The 18798-nt window shown below is 62.1% G+C and overlaps 1 protein-coding gene, 1 long non-coding RNA gene and 1 pseudogene across 15 annotated transcripts; 2 read left to right on the top strand and 1 right to left on the bottom strand.

Annotated features, from left to right (window-relative positions):
* Positions 1–390: 390 nt before the first annotated feature.
* Positions 391–3747, bottom strand: LOC100065322 (arginine/serine-rich protein PNISR pseudogene; annotated as a pseudogene).
* A 303-nt stretch (positions 3748–4050) lies between these two features.
* On the top strand, positions 4051–5496 carry LOC138923231 (uncharacterized). Its single transcript, XR_011436579.1, has 3 exons — positions 4051–4209; positions 4637–4763; positions 5379–5496. It is a non-coding gene; the product is annotated as an uncharacterized lncRNA (long non-coding RNA).
* Positions 5497–5756: 260 nt separating this feature from the next.
* MIB2 (MIB E3 ubiquitin protein ligase 2) lies at positions 5757–17336 on the top strand. Of its 14 annotated transcripts, none has more exons than XM_023635983.2 (19): positions 5757–5896; positions 10300–10569; positions 10638–10809; positions 11939–12045; positions 12143–12337; positions 12494–12636; positions 12753–12848; positions 13932–14036; positions 14121–14283; positions 14362–14495; positions 14591–14739; positions 14826–14982; positions 15075–15235; positions 15339–15465; positions 15558–15791; positions 16250–16428; positions 16506–16693; positions 16769–16834; positions 17005–17336. In XM_023635983.2, exons 2-19 carry the CDS (start codon positions 10323–10325, stop codon positions 17241–17243), a joined length of 2862 nt encoding a protein of 953 aa, XP_023491751.1. In that variant the 5' UTR covers positions 5757–5896; positions 10300–10322; the 3' UTR covers positions 17244–17336. The 14 variants fall into 14 exon arrangements, with proteins under 14 accessions (XP_023491751.1, XP_023491750.1, XP_023491754.1 ...); XM_023635982.2 differs by having other exon boundaries at positions 12741–12848; XM_070261132.1 differs by adding an exon at positions 6114–6227 and having other exon boundaries at positions 5760–5896; positions 12741–12848; positions 14121–14495.
* The last annotated feature ends 1462 nt before the right edge of the window (positions 17337–18798 follow it).

The following is an 18798-nucleotide window of genomic DNA, read 5'->3' as shown; positions in this document are numbered from 1 at the left end:
CCTCCCCTCTTTGCTGTTTCATGATCCATAACCACCAGTCCACTGAGTCCAGGGAGGGAAGCCAGCGCGATGGACTGTGCTGGCTGTGGTGCAGGATGGTCCGTGGCTTTCTGGTGTGCATCTACGGCTATGTGATAACTATCTTCAGCTGTGACACCCCGTAGAATTCTAGTCGGAAGCATTTGTGAGCAACATCATTTGCTGTTTTCTCCTCTTCAGCACCTCTGGCTCACTCTGCTCTTCTTGAGAAGTTGAAGTGGACTTCTGATGGCTTTTCCACTGCTTGCAGCCCCAACGTTTTCAGAGTCGTCTTCCTCCTCATCACTATCAAATTCACTTCTCTGAGGTAAATGAGGGCCACCTTCAGCATCTTAGGTGGACTTCTTTTCCTTTTGGACAGTTGTGGACGTTGCTGTTCCATTTTTTCTTTCCCCAACTTCTACTTTTCATGTTCCATTTTTTTAAAACCTTCTCAAATCCAAGCTGGAAGCGTTGTGCATTCTACTGCATCGATTTGTGGAGGCTCCTGCTCACAGGAAGTGCAATGGCTGAACGCTGCCAATCCCTGAATGGTGGTGGCCTTTCTCTTTGATTCTGGGGAGGCGCCGGGGGTCCTGGGGTCCTGGGTTGCAACAAGGAGGATGAAATCCAGCTTGTGGTGGGTGAACCAAAAGCAGCACCATGCTGATAGCCAAACCGGTCCACTGACCCGACTGCAGAGTTACCAGGTGGTCCACCCAAGCTGAGATGGTTCTGGTCAAATATATGCTGTTGTCGGGGGCGAATCCCCCCACCCCCCCGTCCTGGCTGTTGCTGCCTTCAGAAGGAGGAACAAGGTCTACTGGGCCTGGTGTTGGTGGCATCCATGGCTGATCTGGAGGGGCGTGGGGGTTGCTGAAGCATTTCCCACTCTGGTGGCCACATTCTGTGAAAGTTTGAATCCCCTTGAAACTTCCCATGATTGTTTGGACCAGATCCCCTCGGAGACGTGTCCTGTCCATCTGGCACCATTCCTAGTTGTGGTTCTACATGCTTTGTTGTCCTGAAGCTTCTCTTTGGTCAATCCAAGCTCGAGCCAATGCAGCCCAGTCAACCTGGATCCTGTTAGTACTGGAGTGGCTGCATCCATTGTTGCTGGTTCAAGGGTCACTGCCACCAAGGCTGTCCTCCTTGATCCCACAGGCTGACTTCTAAGATTTATCTGATTTTCTATCTCAGAGGTTCACCCTCTGTTTAAAATTTAGGTTGATTCAGGCTACAGCTGGGAAGCATAGCAGCAAGATTACTTATGTCCCACTGTGGTTCCAGAAACCGCTGTCACCACCTTTCCTGGAACCCTTCTCCCACCCTTTCGATGCTCCTACTTCATGAACAAGACAAGATCCAAATTTAATTAAATTGTGACACTATTGACCCAGAGATAGCATTAGATCCCACAAGTTAATGGCTCAGTCATAAAAAACTGACACGCCCCCACACACTTTAGATGGCAATTGCAAGTCCATGTTGTCATCTGTGTTTCTGATCTACCAGCTAGAAATTGGAGGTTCCTAGTTCCCTCCTTAGGTTTTATTGATCTGCTAGAGTGGCTCACAGAACTCAGAAAAACGGTTTACTAGTCGATTACCAGTTTATTATGAAAAGGATATAACTCAGGAATGGCCACAGGGAAGAGACGCATATGGTAAGGTATGGGGAGGGGGCATGGAGCTTCCAAGCCCTCTCCAAGCACACCACTCTCCCCACATCTCCACGTGTTTGCCAACCCAGAAGCTCTCCAAACCCCATCCTTTTTGTTTTTTTTTATGGAGGTTTCATTACTCAGGTATGCTTGATTAAATCATTGGCCATTGGTAACTGAATTCAATCTCTAGCCCCTCTCCCCTCCCCAAAGGTCAGGGGTGAGGCTGAGAGTTCCAACCCTCTAATTACACAGTTGGTGCCCCTCACAACCTGCCCCCATCTTTAGCGGCTTTCCAAAAACTACTTTATTAACATAAACTTAGGTGTGGTTCAAAGAGGCTTATTATGAATATCAAAATAGAGCTTGATGACTCTTTTCACTTAGGAAATTCGTGGGCTTTCAGGAGCTCTGTGGCAGAAACTGGGGACAGAGAGCAAATGTATATTTCTTATTATAGACCACAGTATCACAGAACTTAACTAATCAACAGAAGGGATGGAAGGCAAATTTAAGGACATCTGCCAGAAAAAAGAGTTAAACACTAGGTGAGAAAAGAAAATTACAGGAATAGTCCCACAAGTTCAATGAGAATCTGACTGACAGGAATCCCATCAGAGAGAACACAGGAAACGGAAGTGGGATGTTCTTTAAAAAGTTCCCAAACTGAAAGACATGAGCCTCTAGGATGAAGAGAACCACTGTGTGCGTAGTGCAGTGAGGCCCACATCAAGGTGTATCATTGTGTCAGCCGAGAACACCAGGGATAAAGAGAAGATCCCAAAAGCTTTCAGAGGGAACAAACAGATCACATGCAAATAATCAGGAATCAGAATGGCTTTGGACTTTTCAACAGCAGTCCTGGAAGCTGAAAGCAAAAAAACTATGACTTCAAGAAGTTTGAAGGAGAAAGATTTCCCACCTAGAATTCTACACCCTGCCAAGCTATCAATCAAAGATGAGAGTAGAATAAACACATTTTGGACGTGTGTACCTTTCCAGGAAGCTACCGAAGGAGTGACTTCAGCAAAATTAGAGAGTAAACCAAGAACGGAGATGGCACAGATTCCAGGAAACACAGAATTAACACACGGGAAAGGCAAGGAGAGTCCCACGGATGACAGCAGGGAAAAGCTCAAGATGAGAGCTTAGGAAGCAGTCAGTCTAGACCGGAACAGGGCAGAGAGCTCTGAGAGAGACGTCTCCAGGGATTCAACAGAAGTAATGTGCTGGAGCCTTTGGAAAACGTTATTGATGGGCGTGCGGCAAAGATATTAGAGTATATGAGGAAAAAAATAGCGCTGGGTTAGTAAAAATCTAGACATAAGAAAAATACTAGGTAAGTATTAACTCAGGAAAAAGACGGCACGGGAACGGAGGCCCGGCTTTGCGCACAGGAGCGCGCAGTCCCGGCCCAGAAATAACTACCGACAGCTGGTTGGACCCAACAGTCAGGGGGTTGCGTGGAGAGCCGGGTTCTCATCGACCTTATCGGAAGTCTATAGCAATGTCTAAAACGAACACACCAAAGCCCAGCAGGCGGTTTAGAAACACGGAGGCCTCTGGCGGAGGAAAGGCTGGAAGGGTCGGCAGTCCCCGCCTCTGCGGAGAACGGCAGGGGGCCGTGCTTCTCACTGGACGTCTTCCGTTCTGCGTGACTTAAAACCACGTGCTGGCGTTACTTATCTCTTAAAGCAAATCCAGTCAAAGAGTTGGCGGCACGACGCCTCCCCTCAGCGCGCCCATCCTGCCGCCGACAGACGCCGGCCCCCGTCTCCACGGCAACGGAACGCTGCTCTGAGCCCAGCGGCGCCACGTAGGGAGGGCGGGGCGACGCGCTCCGGCCCCGCCCACCCGCGCACTTCCGGCGCGGGCCCCGCCCTCCCCAGCGGGGGCGTGGCCGGGCCTCCGTGCGCTGTCAGAGTCTGCCGCCCGCGCCCCGGCAGCCTGGTCCCTGCGAGCTGGGTGCCCTCTCGTCCCGGCGCACGCTGCTCGGCCCGGCGCCCCCCCGGCCCCGGCGTGGTGAGAGGCCCGCCCAGGCCGCCGCAGCCTCTGACGACGTGCATCACGCGCAGTCCGATGCGAACACGCCCCCGTCCGCTGCGGCGCAGAGCCGAGCCCGAGCCCCTCCCGGGAGGCAGAGCAGGAGGCGCCCCCGGCGCTGTCAGGGCGCGGAGCTCCCTCCCTCCCTCTCCCCGTCGCGCCCGCAGCGCCCCCTGCAGCCGCCTGCATCACACCGCCGCGGGTCCTCCTGGGAGTTGTGGTTCGGACCCAGACGCCGCTCTTCGCCCGGTCGGGCTGCGGACTACAACTCCCGGCAGGCGCCGCGGCCGCCCTAGGAGCCCCGGCTGCTGGGGGCTTCGGGCCGCTCGGCCCGTGGGCGCGGGCGCGACGCGCGGGGCTGCCTGGCTGCCTGGCTGGCGAGCCGCGCTGAGCAGCCGAGGAGCCGCGGGCCGGCCGGCTCACAGACTCGGCGCTCCGCAGGCCCCGGAGCCCCCGCGCCGAGCGGGCGGGACGCAAACTTCCGGGCAAGTGGAGGGTCGCGGGGGCACCCAGGTCGGGGCAGGGGTCTGGTGGCGGCGGGTCCCGGGGCGGCCTCCTCCGGAAGGGGGTGGGATGACGGCGGTGGGGCGGACCCGAGGGCGGCGCCGGAGTGCCCTGGCCCGCCCGGCCCTGCCCGGCCCCGCTGCCCCGCGCGCCGGCCGCTCGTGCCTGGGGCGCAGCGCGGGGCCCTGACGTCTGCAGCGCTCCAGGCGGCTGCGGACAGTGACTGCGGCGGCCGCCCGCCGGAGCCCGGGAGCCTGCGGGGCGGGAGGCCGGCCCTGGCGGCTCTGGGTGTCGGGCCCGGGAACGGGCGTGTAGACAGCGGCAGCCCCGGGAGTAGGCAGGCGACCCCGCCCGCCGCCTCCCGTCGGAGCTGCTCACTGTGCGTCCCGCATCTCCCCGCCGCCACAGGGTTGGATGGCTCAGGGCTGGCGCTGAAGCTTAGCAAGGCTGGAGGCCAGTCCCCAAGTCTGCGGGCGTCTGGGCTGCAGCCCAGCAGTCTCAAGGCGGGCAGGGGGGCGACTGGACGGCCAGACAGGTAAGCTCTGGACGGGCTTGTGGCGCGATGGTTTGGATTTGGTGCTTTTGCCCTGTGGATTCTGTGATACCGCGTCAGAGGGTTGTGCATGTTTTTGAGCGTGTGTGTGTGTGTGAGAGATAAATAATCCTGCTTCTCCACTTCTGAGTTCAGAACCAATTGAAGAAATAAGCAAAGGTGCCAGACGGGCTCCTGGTGGGCACCAGTGGGGCTGGGGACAAGGCAGCCTGGGCGTGGAAGCCTGCAAACCCAGCCCTTCCTGGCCGGTCCCCTCCTCTCACGATTCCACTGTGGCCTGTTGCCTCAGGTGCAACAAGTATCTGAAGGGCCTGGTCTGCAGAGTGCCTGAGGGCGTCCGTTCGGGCTGCCAAGATTCAGGTGGTGACAGCTCTGTGCTTCCTTTGGGCCTTGCCCCAGCAGGTATCTTTATGCTGGGCCAAGCCAGGCTTCCTGGGCTGCTGATCATAGGGCTTCACCCCAGTCCCTAATGGGCCAGACCCCCCTGGCACCCAGGATGTCCACTTCTGTCTTAGCCAGAGCTGCCACATAACGGGAGCCTGTGACTCACCACGTTTTGCCTATTGATTATGCCACACATGGTGTCGATTCTGACAGCATCATCAGCACAGCTGGAGGTGCAAGGAGAGGAATGGCAGCCTCATGTCGGTGCAGCCTCAGAGTCACACAACTTCATTCTTCTGAATAAAGGCAGTTTGCCAACTTGCTAGCTAAATGTGGTTTAATCTTTATGGCTTTTTAAAGTCTTTCCAAAAAAATATTCACAAATGGGGGAAACACCTTATTTCTACACTATCCCAATGTTTGTTTTGCAAATAGTTCTGCCCTCTAAGAGCTGGCAGTTTCTTGTGAAAAGAGAAACTATTACCCAACAGAACAGAGCCAGATGTCCACTTGTTTGGTTGTGACGGTAAATGCTAAAAGCATAAAACTGCCTTTTAAAAACCGTTTTTCCCCAGACTTGCTGGCTGTCTACCTGTTTGGTTTGCTGTGTTCTGTGTCGGCAATGGCTGCTAGTTTCCAACAGGAAATCTTGGTGGCTGAGCAAATTTGTGACCCAGGAAATAGCAGCTAAATGTCTGGGATGCTGACGGGAGGCTGGTGTGTGTTCTAAGGTGAGTTCCGATTTTGCTAAGGTGCACCTGTCGTCCAAGTCCTCATGCCTCGACTGCTTCAGAGTCACTTTAAACATTCCTGGTGACATTCTCCAAGGGAGTTTGGGTGCCAGCCGGGGGCACAGCCTGTAAGCCCTGAGGAAGATGGCAGAGTACAGCATCTTGGGCAAAGGCAAAAAAAGAGATAACTGTCTGGGTGAATCTCCCACTGAAACAGGGGTCCCTGTCCTCCCTTGCCCCTCTGGATTTCGTCACTGCCGCCCTGCTCCTGACCCTGGGCCACTCTCCACTTGCCAGCTTCTCCCCATGCACCCTGATGGGAACTTCTGAGGTGAGGTAGTGAGCTTTGATGCCTGGTGTTACATGGAGCACGTTCGGCCGTGTCCTGGGTCCCAGGGACAGCAGTGACAAAGGCCAGGCAGGGAGGTGGGTAGAAGGAAGTGACAAAGAGGCCTGGGAAGCAACCCGCCCACCTCCCTAGGGCCCCGGGATGCTGTGCCGAGGCACTCCTGGGCCCGGGAGCCAGGCACCCTGTCCCTGTGGCAGAGACGTGGGAGGGGGCTGCAGGGAGGCGTTGCTGGGGGCCCTGCTCAGGCCCTAGCCAGGGTGACACCATGCTGGACAGAGGTACTGAAGTAGGGTCAGACCTCAAGACCCGGGGGTGGAGTGCTGGAGTGGAGGTGACAAGGAGGGGTCCCAGGCCACAGGTGCTGTCAAATTGGGATGCTCCTCTGTTTGCCACCGTCCTCCTCAGTGGGTGCTGGTCTGGGCACAAGAGGTGAGGGGTGGGAGGAGGCTTAGGGCTCAGCATGCCCTAGCCAGCTGTGTCCACGTGGGCTGGTGGGCTCCTGTGAGAGACAGCCCTGGGGAGGGTGGCAGTTTGCTGGCCAGGGCTGGAGGAGAGCTCTCTGGCCGTGCTAAAAATATCGGGTGTGAATACAACAGGTGCTGGTCTGGGGCTTCTCCTGTCACAGGTTGGAATGCCCTGGTGACCCTACCCTGCTACCCATGTGGAGCTGTCACTGGCTGAGTCCTGGTCCTGGTTTCCCACAGACTCTGCTGGGCACCCCCACCCCGCTCTCTCCAATCTCTGCCCATTCCCCTGAGGGCCGGGCTGGGCACAGGCCATGCTGTGCTCCTGCTGGGGTGCCCCCCTCGTGTCTAGTTGGAGACGGTCCCGCAGCATGTGGCCAGTGGAGCCATAGGCCAGCAGGCTGGCAGGTGTGGCGGCTGGCCAGGCAGGCTGAGAGGCTAGGCTAACGGACAGAGGGCCTGCCATCCTGGCCATAGAACAAGCACACCCCTGACTTTTGGGGCTCAGGCCCTTTCCTGCCTTGAGGCCGTTCTCCTGGTTTGGGGCTGGGTTCTGGGCTCTGCAGATGTGTGCTTTTGGCTGCAGGGACCTCTCGTTGGGCCTGTCTGCCCACACTTGTCTGGGTCTGTGGTTGCTTGGAATGAGGCCTGCTCTAGCTAACTGTAGCTCAACAGGAGCATCTGGGAGGAGTGAGGGGTGGCTCAGCACGACCCCCCTGCTGCAGCCAGTTCTGGTGAGCTCCCGGCAGGAAGGCAGGCTGCGTGGACCTGGTGAGGCCGCCTGCTGGGGTGGGGCCTGGGCCTTGAGGCCGCTGACTTGGGCTGTGCTGCTTTGCCTGAGTCTGACACCTGTGGCACCAGGCAGGAGGCTGACACCACAGGTGGGTGGCCTGCCATACCTGACTGCCAGGGTTGCGGCCCACAGCACCCCTCCCCTTGTCTGGGGCTTGCTGGGACCAGAGAGTCACAGGCATTTTGGGATGGCATCCTCAAGTGGTCAGTCTTGATGTGGGCATTCTTGCTGTGCTTGGCTGTGCTTTATAAAGGGACAAAGAAGCCCTTGGTGCTGGAGCCTGCTGTGGCCTCAGGCCTTGGTGCCCCATCTTAGCAGGGTCCAGAAACCAGAGAGGGGAGGGCAGCTGAGAGGGAACAGTAGAGGAGGACAGTGTGGCCCAAGAGGTGAGGCCATCTGGATGAATGAGCAGTGAGGAGTTTCTCTGAGGAAAGGCTCCTAATCAGCCATTGGGTCGGGAGGGTTTATCCTTTCGCCTGTTTCTGTGGCAGCACTGAGGTCCTCGACGGGGAGGAGGGGGCCTGCCCAGGAGGGAGGAAGATTTGCAGAAGGCCAGGCTGGCCTGAGAATCTGAGGGGGTCGTTTGTGTGGACACTTGGGCTGGGCATGGACCAAGAGCCCAGCCCTGAGGGCTGTGCCCTTCCATGCCCACCCTGCCCTGGAGTGGGGCTGGGCAGAGGGTGGACATCAGTAGACCCATGGGGTGGGGCCCCTACTGCTGGCCAGAGTGGGAGTTGGGGGAAAGCCTGCTGCCGCCCCTTCCCTTGGCCCACTTGCGACTTCAGCTGGGGCAAGGCATTTCCTGAGCTGGCCTGGCCTGGGATACTGTGTCGGGCTGGAGGTGGGGCAGGGCCAAGGTGGAGCATGACATGCGGTTTTCCTTCCTTGTCACTGGTCAAGCCCTGGGCTGGCCTCAGTGTCCTGTAGCTGAAGAGTGCCATGGGACCCTAACTGGAGCTGGCAGCAACCCTTCCTGCCTCAGCTGCTCCCCAGCCAGCCTGAGGGTCTCCCCCAGCCTTCCAGGAGCTCTGGAGCTGGGCTGCCGGGTTCACACTCAGCCCTGCTTCCAGCCTCGCTCTGGGCCAGCTTCTTCCTCAGCCACAGGTTCCAAGCTGTGTGAGATCCTGATCCACCTGCAGGCACAGCTCCCAAAAATGGAGTGGTGATCACTCTCTTACATCCAGGAGTCCCTGAGCCCTCTCCCTCTTCGAGTCCTGCTGACTTTCTCTCTTGTTTTTCAAATCCATTCATGTCGTTAAAATACCTTATTGAAGAACCACATAATCCAGAGAGGCACAGGTCATAAGTGACAGGTTTACAAAGTGAGCACGTATGTAACGGGCACCCAGATTAGGAAACAGCACGTCCCTGGGCCCCAGAGGCCCCCGTGGCCACCTCCACCGCTGTCTCCCTGCCTCCAGCGCCCTGGATTTGCTTATCCTGTCTGTGAACCGCCGATAAATTGAATAAGGTAGCGGGCGTGTGGCTCCTTTGTCCAACATCCGTCCCTGAACTTCACACTCAACCGCTGCCGCCTGCAGTGTGGAGGTTCCTGCTGCCTTGGGCATGAACCACATTTCATGACCCAGTTCACCCTTAAGGACATGGGGGAGGGCGCTGCTGTGAGCACGTGTGCCACTTCCACCTGGTACGTACCTGGAGTGCTGGGCCACAGTTTCCAAAGGAGGCCCCAGCAGTGGGCCCAGAGTGACCTCACAGCACTGTCCACTGAGCTGTGGGGCTGTGAGTGCAGTCACACCCGTGAGCAGCGGCTTGGCGACCAGACCTGGTGTGTGTGTGAGTCGTTGGGGCCCATTCCAGTGTTTCGTCTCTCTTCTGTTGGCTGGCTGCCTCATCAGTGTGGATCTGTAGGCATTTTTACACTCTCACCTTTGCGAGGTGAGTGTATTGGTTCCCTCAGGGGCTGCTGCCTTTGCATCTTGGAGCAGTGTCTTGATGAACAGCACTTTTTTTTGAGGAAGATTAGCCTTGAGCTAACATCTGCTGCCAATCCTCCTCTTTTTGCTGAGGAAGACTAGCCCTGAGCTCACATCCATGCCCATCTTCCTCTACTTTATATGTGGGATGCCTATGGTGTGCCAAGCTGTGCCATGTCCGCACCCAGGATCTGAACCAGCGAACCCTGGGCCGCTGAAGCGGACGTGCGCACTTAACGCTGTGCCACCGGGCCGGCACTTCCTTAGTGTCATTTGGCTTATCAACTGGCTGCACAAAGGCTGTTTCCTTCGGAAAGCTTTATTGTCTTGCCTGCTATATTGACACCTGCAACCCAAATCCATTAGTTTTTAAACAAATATCTATTGGTAGCCCACTGTGCCAACCACCCAGAACCAATCTCCAGCACGGGCAGATCCTCCACGGGCATTTGCTGAGCAAACCCCCTGGCCAGGTCTTGCCCTCTGGTTCCCTGGCAATCCACTGTCCTCTCACCAGGACTGACCCCCGACTTCTGCTCCAGCTCACACCAGGCTAGCATCTCATAGTGGCTGGGGGGGCCTTTCCAAAGAGGGGTCCCACTCTCCCTCCAGGACGGTTCTGCCTCCATCTTCTTGGTGGGTCTCTCCTGCTGCTGGCCAGTGGCCAAGTGGGCCTCATTCCGTCCCTAGGGTGCATGCTCACCAGCTCCTCCTGGCCCCAGGGCATTCGCACTTCTCCTCCCCTCCCTGCGTAGCTCCCCTGGACTTGTTACCATCCCTCTCTCCCTGGCAGCCCTCTTGAATCGCCAAGAGCCTGTGTGGCCTCCTTGACGTGGCCTGAGGGCGCCCTCTGCCCGCAGGTCCTGGAGCTGTCCCGCCCACCATGGAGCCAGACCCCCAGGCGGGCGTGCAGGTGGGCATGCGTGTGGTGCGCGGCATGGACTGGAAGTGGGGCCAGCAGGATGGCGGCGAGGGCGGCGTGGGCACGGTGGTGGAGCTCGGCCGCCACGGCAGCCCCTCAACCCCCGACCGCACGGTAGTCGTGCAGTGGGACCATGGCACCCGCACCAACTACCGCGCTGGCTACCAGGGCGCGCACGACCTGCTGCTCTACGACAACGCCCAAATCGGTGCGCGGCCGTCCCGGGGGCGGGGCGGGGGGTACGCCCCACCCTCCCTGACCCTGCCCCACCCCCAGGCGTCCGCCACCCCAACATCATCTGTGACTGCTGCAAGAAGCACGGGCTGCGGGGCATGCGCTGGAAGTGCCGTGTCTGCTTCGATTACGACCTCTGCACGCAGTGCTACATGCACAGCAAGCACGACCTGGCCCATGCCTTCGAGCGCTACGAGACGGCCCACTCGCGACCGTGAGTTCGGCGCCACCCCTGCAGCCCTCTGCTGGCGGCAAGGCGTGGGTGTGGACAGTGGGGCCCTGGCAGCACTGGGTCCTACCTGGTAACATCCAGGGCCTCATGACAAGCACCTCTGACACCCGACCAGGACTTGGCCCCAGAGAACTGGAGCTGCCTCCGGCTAACCACTCCCCAGGGTACAGGTCAAGTCCTTCCCAAGACCAGGGTCATGGTCATTTGAGGGCTCTGGGCATTGACACCAGCCCCTACTCCCAGCAGAAGGCAGTCATGTCCACTGAGCAGGTCTGCAGAGGTTGGTCTCCTCTCTCGGGACCACCCCTAGAGCCAGGTGTGGATCCCCAGTGCAGCCATGGCCTGGTCACTGAGGGTGGCCTGTGTGGCCATGCTTCCAGCATCCCCTGTGGAAGCACCGGGCCTGGCAGTGGGCAGCCCGCGCACGCTGCATGCCATCCCCCAGGCACAGCTGGGGAGGTGCTGTTGGCCTGGCTGAGAGGCTCCTTTGCTGTAGTCAGAGGAGATCAGGAGCCTGCTGGGCTGGGGTGGGCACCCAGAGGACCTCCCCTGTCTCCTGTGCTGTCGCCGATGTCTCCTTGACACTCCCCACATATGTGGAGGGAGGCACATGCTTTACCTCCCAGCTGCCCACTGGCCAGAGTGGTGGGGCGGTCAGCTGTCTGGGCACCTCTGGCCGAGCCTGTTTTCCTTATTCCTCTCTTTCCCACATGCTGAGCCGTCCCCTGGGCCTGGCTGTGCTCCGAGCTCTGGGGACAGCCCTCACAGTGGGCACCTGGCTCACTGGGAGGCAGCAGATGTGGAGTGACCGCACACACAGGCTGTGCTGTGTGGGGGGGGCCCGGGGGACCTGCCCAGCCTGGCATCAGAGAAGGTCCCCTGGAGGGATGCAGTCAGCAGACTCAGGCCCAGAGTGTGGAGGACACTGACCTGCTGGGCCAGCTGTCCCAGGTTGGGAGCTGGGACCCTGTCCGGCAGACCACAGCCAGGTGTGAGTGGGAGCAGGAGTGGGGGAGTGGGGAAAGGGAAGGAGCAAGGCTGGGCAGAGCACAGGGCCTGTGCCATCGCACCACTGTCCCACATGGCGCGAGACCCACTCACTCTTTTGCAGGGTAATGCTGAGTCCCCGCCAGGGCCTCCCAAGGATCCCGTTGAGGGGCATCTTCCAGGGGGCAAAGGTGGTACGGGGCCCCGACTGGGAGTGGGGCTCACAGGACGGTGAGTGGGGGCCCGGCTGGGAAAGTGGAGCTGGCTTCTGCCATGGCGTGGCCTGGTGGCACTGGCTTAGCCTGCCAGGGGGCTGCTGTCTCCCCAGGAGGGGAAGGGAAGCCAGGCCGAGTGGTGGACATCCGTGGCTGGGATGTGGAGACGGGCCGGAGTGTGGCCAGTGTGACGTGGGCCGATGGCACCACCAATGTGTACCGCGTGGGCCACAAGGGCAAAGTGGACCTCAAGTGTGTGGGCGAGGCGGCCGGCGGCTTCTACTACAAGGAGCACCTCCCAAGGCTCGGTATGGACTGGCCCTTGACACCACAGCTGCCCGCCTGCCTTGGCTGAGTCTTGGGCAGCGCTGGGCCTGGGCTGGCCTGTGAAGTCACCGAGGAGGGGAGGGGCGGGGGGAGGAGGGAAGGACCCTGCCTGAGCAGGACCTGCTGCCTACCCCCAGGCAAGCCAGCAGAGCTGCAGCGCAGGGTGAGTGTGGACGGCCAGCCCTTCCAGCACGGGGACAAGGTTAAGTGTCTGCTGGACCCAGACATCCTGAGGGAGATGCAGGAAGGCCACGGCGGGTGGAACCCCAGGATGGCGGAGGTGAGCCGCCCCACCTGCTGAGCCCCCTGTGCCTCCCCTCCCACATCCTCTGGACCCCTAGCCCTCCTGCTCCACCCAGCCACAGCCTCCATGACCTGCCACAGTTTATCGGACAGACGGGCACCGTGCACCGCATCACGGACTGTGGGGACGTGCGTGTCCAGTTCAGCCATGAGACCCGCTGGACCTTCCATCCTGGGGCTCTCACCAAGGTGCATGGGGGGCTGGGCTGAGCCCCGTCTGCTCGCTTCTGCACCCCTGCTGCGTGTACCTCCTCAGCCCCGAGTGTGCCCTCCACCAGCCCTGAAAGAAGAGGGAAGGGCCTGGTGGGGTCCAGAGGGGATTAATTCCACAGAGAGGGGATCCAGGCATGAAGGGACATAGAGGGCGAGGCACCAGGAGCCTAGGAGACTAGGGCATGCAGGCCAGGCCCTAGCATTTATCCTGAGAGCTGAAGGAAGCCCCCGCAGCATTATAGGCAGGAGATGACAGGGTTGGGCTTTCTAAAGTTCTCCCTGTGGGTGTGGTGAGAGGGGGCAGGAAGGCCTGTCAGGATGGGGTGGGCACTTGGCCCAGGGCAGCGAGGACTGAGGGTGGGCACTTGGCCCAGGGCAGTGAGCACGGGGTGGGCGCGCTGAGAGCTGTTTGGGAGGCAGGAATGCTTGGAAGGGGGATGGAGGCGGCGGTGGGCGTGCACAGATGGGGGTAGTGGGGGGGAGGATGTGCCCGTGCTCAGCTCTGGAGCTGGAGTCCAGGACACCTGGGGGCCTTCGAGGAGAGGGCGTGGTGAGTCTCGAGTCAGGTGGTTTGTAGGGTGAGTCTTGTGCAGGTGAGGGCACAGGTGTTGCCTTTCAGAAAGGTTTGGGAGTGGGGAAGGAGCGGCCCCTGATACCTGCTCCCTTTCTGTTCTGGCCCCACCCCCTGGTCCTGGGGTCCCATCCCCTACCGTTCCTGTCTGGCCTTGGCTGTGCTGGCAGCTCCCTGCTCAGTATGCCAGGACAGGCCTGCCTTGGTCTTCACACCACCCCAGAGCTGGCTTTTGTCTGGTCTGGATGCCGCTGCCCGGCTGCCTCTCCAGCTGTCACCTACCTGGCTCTGGGGCTGGGCCACCTGGGGCTGCCCTGGTCACTTGGGCCCTCATACAGGCAGACCCTCTGGTTGTGCTTTCTGGCAGAGGCTGGGGTTGAGTTCAGGCCTGCCTGTGCTGTGGAGCTCGATAGGGGCCCTCCTGCTCCACAACCCTGGGCAGCCACACCTGCCTGGGGGCCCTTCTCACAAGCCGCTCTGTTACTCAGCACAACTCCTTCTGGGTGGGCGATGTGGTGCGGGTCATCGACGACCTTGACACAGTGAAGCGGCTGCAGGCTGGGCACGGGGAGTGGACAGATGACATGGCCCCTGTGAGTCCCCCACCCCTACCTCCATGCCCACTTCCCTCACATCCCTGGGAGACCTGTCTGTGACCCCAGCCTCTCCTCACGCAGGCCCTGGGCCGCGTTGGAAAAGTGGTGAAGGTTTTCGGAGATGGGAACCTGCGTGTGGCAGTCGGTGGTCAGCTGTGGACCTTCAGCCCCTCCTGCCTGCTGGCCTACCGGCCTGAGGAGGATGCCAACCTGGACGTGGCTGAGCGTGCCAGGGAGAACAAAAGTGCGGGCACCCAGCTCAGGCAGCCAGTGGGAGGTGGGCTGCTCCCGACCACCACTTCACCTTACCCCTGCCCCCCAGGCTCCCTGAGTGTTGCACTGGACAAGCTTCGAGCCCAGAAAAGTGACCCAGAGCACCCAGGGAGGCTGGTCGTGGAGGTGGCCCTGGGCAACATGGCCCGGTCTCTGGACCTGCTTCGGAGGCACCCAGAGCAGGCGAGCTCCTGTGACACCATCCCAACTCCCCACGCCTGGCCAGCCCCAGGGAGAGGCCAGAGGGCCGGGGACTGACCTGCTGGTTCTCCTGGCAGGTGGACACCAAGAACCAGGGCAGGACTGCCCTGCTGGTGGCGGCCTACCTAGGTCAGGTGGAGCTGCTGCGGCTGCTGCTGAAGGCACGGGCGGATGTGGACCTGCCTGATGACGAGGGCAACACGGCGCTGCACTATGCAGCCCTGGGGTGAGGCCCGGGCAGGGCATGGCGGGAGCTGGGCCTGCAGGTCCAGCCAGTGGGCACAGCACCCCTCCTGCTTCCTCTTCTGTCAGGAACCAGCCTGAGGCTGCCCGGGTGCTCCTGAGCTCAGGGTGCGGGGCCAACGCTCTTAATGGCACCCGGAGTGCAGCACTGCATGTGGCCGTGCAGAGGGGCTTCCTGGAGGTGGTGAGGGTCCTGTGTGAGCACGGCTGTGACGTCAACCTGCCTGTGAGTGCTGGGTCCCCTGGCCCTATCCCTGGGGTCAAGGAGACAGTGGTAGTGACCTTCCCATCAAGTGACCATTGCTCCACCACTGGCAGGATGCCCATGCTGACACGCCCTTGCACTGTGCCATCTCAGTGGGTGCCGGTGCCAGCGGCATTGTGGAGATCCTCACCGAGGTGCCAGCCATCGACGTCACTGCCACCAACAGCCAGGGCTTCACCTTGCTGCACCATGCGTCTCTCAAGGGCCACACGCTGTGAGTTTGGGGTGGGCACGTGGCCAGTGGCCAGGCTCCTGCCACCCTGCTGGGCCACTCCGGGGATGCCCATGACCCCAGGCACATCTCCCTGCCCCAACAGAGCCGTCAGGAGGATTCTGGCACGGGCACGGCAGCTGGTAGATGCCAAAAAGGAGGATGGCTTTACAGCATTGCACCTGGCTGCCCTCAACAACCACCGGGAGGTGGCCCAGATTCTCATCCGAGAGGTGCACATGCAGGGCCCAGGCCAGCCCTGGGATGGGGAGTCAGGGCCCACCAGGCGTCCCTGGGCTGAGCCTGTGCCCACCCCCACTCCCAGGGCCGCTGTGATGTGAATGTTCGAAACCGTAAGCTCCAGTCTGCACTGCACCTGGCCGTGCAGCAGGCCCACGTGGGGCTGGTGCCGCTGCTGGTGGACGCTGGCTGCAGCGTCAATGCCGAGGACGAGGAGGGGGACACAGCCCTGCACGTGGCACTGCAACGTCATCAACTGCTGCCCTTAGCAGCTGATGGGGCCGGGGGGGACCCGGGGCCCTTACAGCTGCTGTCCAGGGTGAGGACGTGTGGCTCTGGGTGCTGGAGAGGTGGGCTGTGGTGTCTAGCTGTCAGCTCAGGGCAGAGCCTGAGCAAACGTCGGCCTCCACCTTTGGTGAGGGCCCAGGGAGCCAGGCCCTCTTGGGGGTGGGGCAGCTTGGGTGACTGTGGTTTGCAGGGGGCATCTTCTGCGATCTCAGTCACCACAGCGTGGCCAGCGTCTCTGTGATTCTGCTCTCCTGATCAGTCTGGGAAATGGGGTGGGGCCCAGTGGGGATGCGACCGGGTCGGGGGTAGTCTGGGAACTCAGCCCCTTCCTGGGAGGCCCCAGGCAGGGGCGCTGTTCCCGCCCACCTCCCGTTCTGGCGGCCTGCGACAGGGAGGGAGTGCCCATGCCTCTGCCGCGGGGCTCAGGCCGGGGCGTTGCCAGCACCCGGCCGCGTGGCCCGCCCTCACCAGCGTCCATCTGCCGCACAGCTACAGGCCTCAGGCCTGCCGGGCAGCGCGGAGCTGACGGTGGGCGCGGCGATGGCCTGCTTCTTGGCGCTGGAGGGCGCCGATGTGAGCTACTCCAACCACCGCGGCCGGAGCCCGCTGGACCTGGCCGTCGAGGGTCGCGTGCTCAAGGCCCTGCAGGGCTGCGCCCAGCGCTGCCGGTGAGCCCCGCGACGGGGGGTCGCGGGGGGCGGGCCCCGGGCCCCGGGCCCTTTCAAGCTTCCGCCTCCGACTTCAGGGAGCGGCAGGCAGGCGGCCCCGGGGGCGCGGCCCCGGGCCCGAGGCTGGCGCTCAGCACGCCCAACACCGTGACGAACCTGCACGTGGCCCCGCCGTCGGGGCCCGAGGCCGCCGAGTGCCTGGTGTGCTCGGAGCTGGCGCTGCTGGTGCTGTTCTCGCCGTGCCAGCACCGCACCGTGTGCGAGGGTGAGTGCGGGGGGCGGCGGGAGGCGTCGGGGTCGCGTCGGCGCGGCGCCGTCCGACCGCGCGCTTCCCCCCCAGAGTGCGCGCGCAGAATGAAGAAGTGCATCAGGTGCCAGGCGGTCATCGGCAAGAAGCTACGCCCAGGTGGGTGGGGCGGGGCGGGGCGGGCCTCGGCGCCGCCCCCGCCCCCGCCCCGCTGCTCACGCCCCACCCGCCGTTCCCCCACGGCCACGGGCCCTTTCGCCGCTCACGCTCCGCCCCCCGCCGTCCGCGCCCGGAGGATCCCCGCCCCTGACCCGGATCGCCCCCCGCAGACGGCACGGAGGTGGCCAGCGCGGCCTCCGCGCCCGGCCCGCCGCGGCAGCTGGTGGAGGAGCTGCAGAGCCGCTATCGGCAAATGGAGGAGCGCATCACCTGCCCCATCTGCATCGACAGCCACATCCGCCTCGTGTTCCAGTGCGGCCACGGCGCGTGCGCGCCCTGCGGCGCCGCGCTCAGCGCCTGCCCCATCTGCCGCCAGCCCATCCGCGACCGCATCCAGATCTTCGTGTAGCCTGGCCGCGCCCCGTCTCGCTCCGGAGCCGCGTCCCGCGTTCTTCTTCGCAAGCTGCTCCCCCCCCCGTGTTTTATAAAAAGATTCTCGGACTTTGCCGCCTGGTGCCTGCCTGGGGCGGGGCCGGGCGGGTCTCTTGTCTCCCGCCGAGGAGGACGGACAGACGAGCCTCGGCGCCGTCCATACCCCGGGTCCCGCCCTCGCCTCGCTACCCCCAGCCCCGGGCTGGCCGGACCGGCCCCTCTTCCAGTACCGGCCCGCTTTGGCCCTATGCCCCGCCCGGCCCCTTCCCGACCCGCGTGTCCAGCCCTTCCCTGGACTCATGGGTCCAGACTCCTGCCCAGACCCCGAGCTCTGAAGCAGAAACATCCTCCAGAAGCACTGGGTGGGCCGGAATCCCAGGGTCACCGCCAGCTGGGGGCCTCCTCGCGAACCCCGCCGCGCCTCCTCCCCTTTTCTTTTCTTCTGGGGCGGGCTGTGGAGACGGGCTGGGACCAGAGCAAGACTCGGTTCTCCCTGGGGTTGTGGGGTCCTGGTTAAGCGGCGAGTGGAGTGAGGCGTCAGTTTCAGGCCAGGGCCCCGGCAGGGTCTCGGGACTGCTGAGTGTGGGGCGGTGCAGGGCACGGGCGGGGACATCGGTTTGTTGGCGCAAATACGTAGCCGAGAAGACGGGGGCGCTGCCCTCGGCCGGGCGCTTTCCAAGAACCACCCGAAATGCTCCCCCGGAGCCTCACGGCTGCCTGCCAGCCACTTGGCGCTGGCCCCGCCGGCCCGGCGCGCTACTGTCACTCAGGCCTGGAGGGGAACGGGGAGGGCCCCGACCCCCGGCCTCGTCTGGCCCAGTGCCTTCCGCCCCGCGGCCCGATCCTCCCTCAGCTCCCTCCCCCGTCTCCCTGTCCCCCAGCCCGCTCCGCCCTCCTGCCCCCGCATCCCCGTCCCCCCGCCCAGAGGCGCGCTCGCCAACATCCCGCCTGGCCCGGCTCCACGCCCAGCACAGCCCGAGGGCCGTCCCGTCGAGCCTTCCGTTCCCCTCCCCCAGCCCGCCCGTTCCAGACCTCGGGCTCCGCTCCCCGCTCCCCACACCCCCGCCCCGCACCTCCTGCGCTTTCCCCACGACCCCCACGGAGCCCCTCGTTGGCCGCGCCCACTCTCGGCGGGACCCCTGCGGGCCCCTTGCGGGCCCCCTCCCTCCTGGCTCCGAAGCCTTGCCCCTCTGGCGCGCCCTCCCCACGCTGCCTACCCCGCCTCTCTCCTCCCTCCCCGCAGCCGGTACTCACTTGCCACGTCCCCTCCCGCCGCGTCCCCTCCCCGCTCGCGGGGACCCTGTCAGGCCAGCGCCGGCGGGGTGACAAGTCCTGAGCCGGCCAGGATGGAGGCTCCACTCCCGGGTCTCCTTCGGTGTCCAGGAGTTTGGGGGGATTCCATGTGGGGAAAGAGCCGCCTGGTCATTCAGCCCACAGCCAGTTTAGGGGCCCCGACTGACCACCCTTGCCTCAGCCTGTCCCTTCCCTGTCCTGTCGGCCGGGCCCTCCTTGCCCCCCCCCCCCCGCCCAAG

The sequence above is a fragment of the Equus caballus genome, chromosome 2, assembly GCF_041296265.1.
Source record: "Equus caballus isolate H_3958 breed thoroughbred chromosome 2, TB-T2T, whole genome shotgun sequence".
NCBI classification, from domain to species: Eukaryota; Metazoa; Chordata; class Mammalia; order Perissodactyla; family Equidae; genus Equus; species Equus caballus.
Note: the sequence above shows the minus strand (reverse complement) of the source record. Positions and strands in the feature narration are given on the sequence as shown.

Excerpts from the sequence above, each read along its gene's own strand:
- MIB2 (XM_023635978.2), top strand. The coding sequence starts at position 10,323 with ATGGAGCCAGACCCCCAGGCGGGCGTGCAGGTGGGCATGCGTGTGGTG. Across the intron at positions 15,466-15,557 it reads CCCAGATTCTCATCCGAGAG|GGCCGCTGTGATGTGAATGT; the intron begins GTGCACATGCAG and ends CCCCACTCCCAG. Across the intron at positions 15,792-16,249 it reads CCTTACAGCTGCTGTCCAGG|CTACAGGCCTCAGGCCTGCC; the intron begins GTGAGGACGTGT and ends TCTGCCGCACAG.